General features: G+C 47.2%; 1 protein-coding gene across 1 annotated transcript in view; it reads left to right on the top strand.

The window, feature by feature from the left end:
• DNAH1 (dynein axonemal heavy chain 1) overlaps positions 1-2,079 on the top strand; it is a 176,203-nt gene that overhangs the window by 59,558 nt on the left and 114,566 nt on the right. The window contains exon 22 of the mRNA XM_006028963.3: positions 1,302-1,466. Within this exon, the coding sequence (XP_006029025.1) occupies positions 1,302-1,466 (165 nt within the window). The remainder of the gene's footprint in view (positions 1-1,301; positions 1,467-2,079) is intronic.

The following is a 2,079-nucleotide window of genomic DNA, read 5'->3' as shown; positions in this document are numbered from 1 at the left end:
TACAACCAAAACCAAAAATAGGAATTCCTCTTTTAAAACTTAAGACAGCTTTGACAGTCTTAGTGTTGGAAATTTAGCTATTGATTTTCTGTTCATTTTAGTGGAAATGGAGCACCCAGGTTCTTTTTTGAGTGACTTGAAAATCTGTTTTAATTCAAATCTCTCCATAAAAGCACTTCTCATATGGGGCTGGGCATATGGAAACCTGTGTTCTTCCTATCTTAAAGAAAATTGTTATGCACCCATGTGCCCACTGATCATGAGAAGCAGCAGATAAAATGTCCTCACCTACTTCTGAGCCTGAGAGGTGAGGGATACTTGAACCTATCATTGAAACTGTAACAGTCAGTCGCCAGCCAGCTCCAGGCTGCACATGCAGACTTCCCCATGCAGCCCAGGGCTGGCCGGGAACTGTCTCAGTCAGGGGCAGGTCCCAGCCCCATACCCCAATTGGGTGATTGATGCACAGAGCTTGGAAGGAGTTGCAGGGGTGGAGTAGGTCCCAGCCCCTGCCCCAGTCTGCCAGTGAGGCAGCTAGCAGCAAACTAGCTGCCAGCTAACCCATCGGCAGACTGGGGCAGGGGTCTGGGACCTGCCCCTCTCCTGGAGCTCTTTCTAAGCCCTGTGCCCCTGGTCGGGGAGCTAGGGTCAGGAGCTCCCTGTTGCTGGGGCAGTGGGACTTGTCCCTGCCCCAGCAGCAGGAAGTGCCCCCCTGGACCCAGGAGACAACTGTCTCCTGGCCCAGTACACCCTGCCAGCCCCTGGGCTAGCATGAGGGGGAACCTGGAGCTCTCCCCAGTGACAGCAGGGGCCCATTGCAGGGCTACAGGGAACTGGGTGCAAATCTTCTCCCTAATCCCTACATATGTAAATATCTGCCTGAAAACCCTTACTGCGGCTTAGTTTACACCAGAGTAAATCTAGGCTGGAGTAAATGCATGTGTAGACATGCCCAGTAACAATAGCTCTAAGTGCCTGATCTTACACATTAATTCAGTGGGATTTTTAACATTTACTTAGATGGGGAAAGGGTGGGACCAATGTGCAGATGTGAACTGTGCCCATCCATCCCAGCTGGTGTTGATCATTGAGCCAGTCAATGATAGCTACTGTTTAATATTTTTAAATACAGTAATAATTACCCAGAGCCCGTGGCTGTATTTTTTTAGTGTTATGGGTAGAGTTTCAATAGGTGTTTGCCTGTATCTCCAGTAACAGCTCAGTTTATGCATAATTTAAATATTTTGGCCAATGTGCTTATGTAACAGACCTCTTGACTCAATGACCTGCCTTCCTATCAGGATGTCCTGGAGGAGTGGCTGACATGCCAACGCTCCTGGCTGTACCTGGAGCCCATCTTTAGCTCAGAGGACATCAATAGACAACTGCCTGTAGAAAGCAAACGCTACCAAACCATGAATAGGGCCTGGAGGACAATCATGAAGAATGCAAATGAAAACCCAAAGGTGGGTGCTCATGTGGCCTGCTGTATGTTAAGATTGTGGTACATACTTGTATATGGCATGCATATGCTCTGTCAGAGGGTTGGTCTAGTACATCATCTGAAGATGAATTGTAACTGAATATTTTTTTCTTTTGGATTCATTGTCCAGCTGCTTAGATTGTAAATTCTTCAGGGCAGGGACTGTGGCCTAGTTCAGCCCAAAAGAAAACAGATGCAGCTATAACAGTTTCCCTAGAGTTATGCCAACTTTCACCAAGGCAGAGTTTGACTCTTGGTTTTCATACAAGCCTTGAAGACACCATAGACATGCACAGCACTGTGTAAAATAATAATGCACTGCTTTGGAAATGCTCTGTTTTCATGAGATGTTTCTAGATGATGCAGAGCCACTAGCCATAGCTCTAATGCTTCTTCAACCCGCCCTGCCATGGTGAGCTACAGAAATTTGCCCCGGAGATTTCTCAAATCACGTCCAGAAATGTGCAGACCCACAACTTGTGATCTGCTTTGGCCTTTACCCATAAAGTATCTCCAGATTTGACCCATAAACTATTTCTGTCAAGTGGTTTTGCAGCCTGGCCTGGTCTGGCATGGCTGTCATCCCCCCAACTTGC

The sequence above is a fragment of the Alligator sinensis genome, unplaced genomic scaffold (genome assembly GCF_000455745.1).
Source record: "Alligator sinensis unplaced genomic scaffold, ASM45574v1 scaffold610_1, whole genome shotgun sequence".
In the NCBI taxonomy this organism is placed as follows: Eukaryota; Metazoa; Chordata; order Crocodylia; family Alligatoridae; genus Alligator; species Alligator sinensis.
This window is presented reverse-complemented; position numbering and strand designations above follow the sequence as displayed.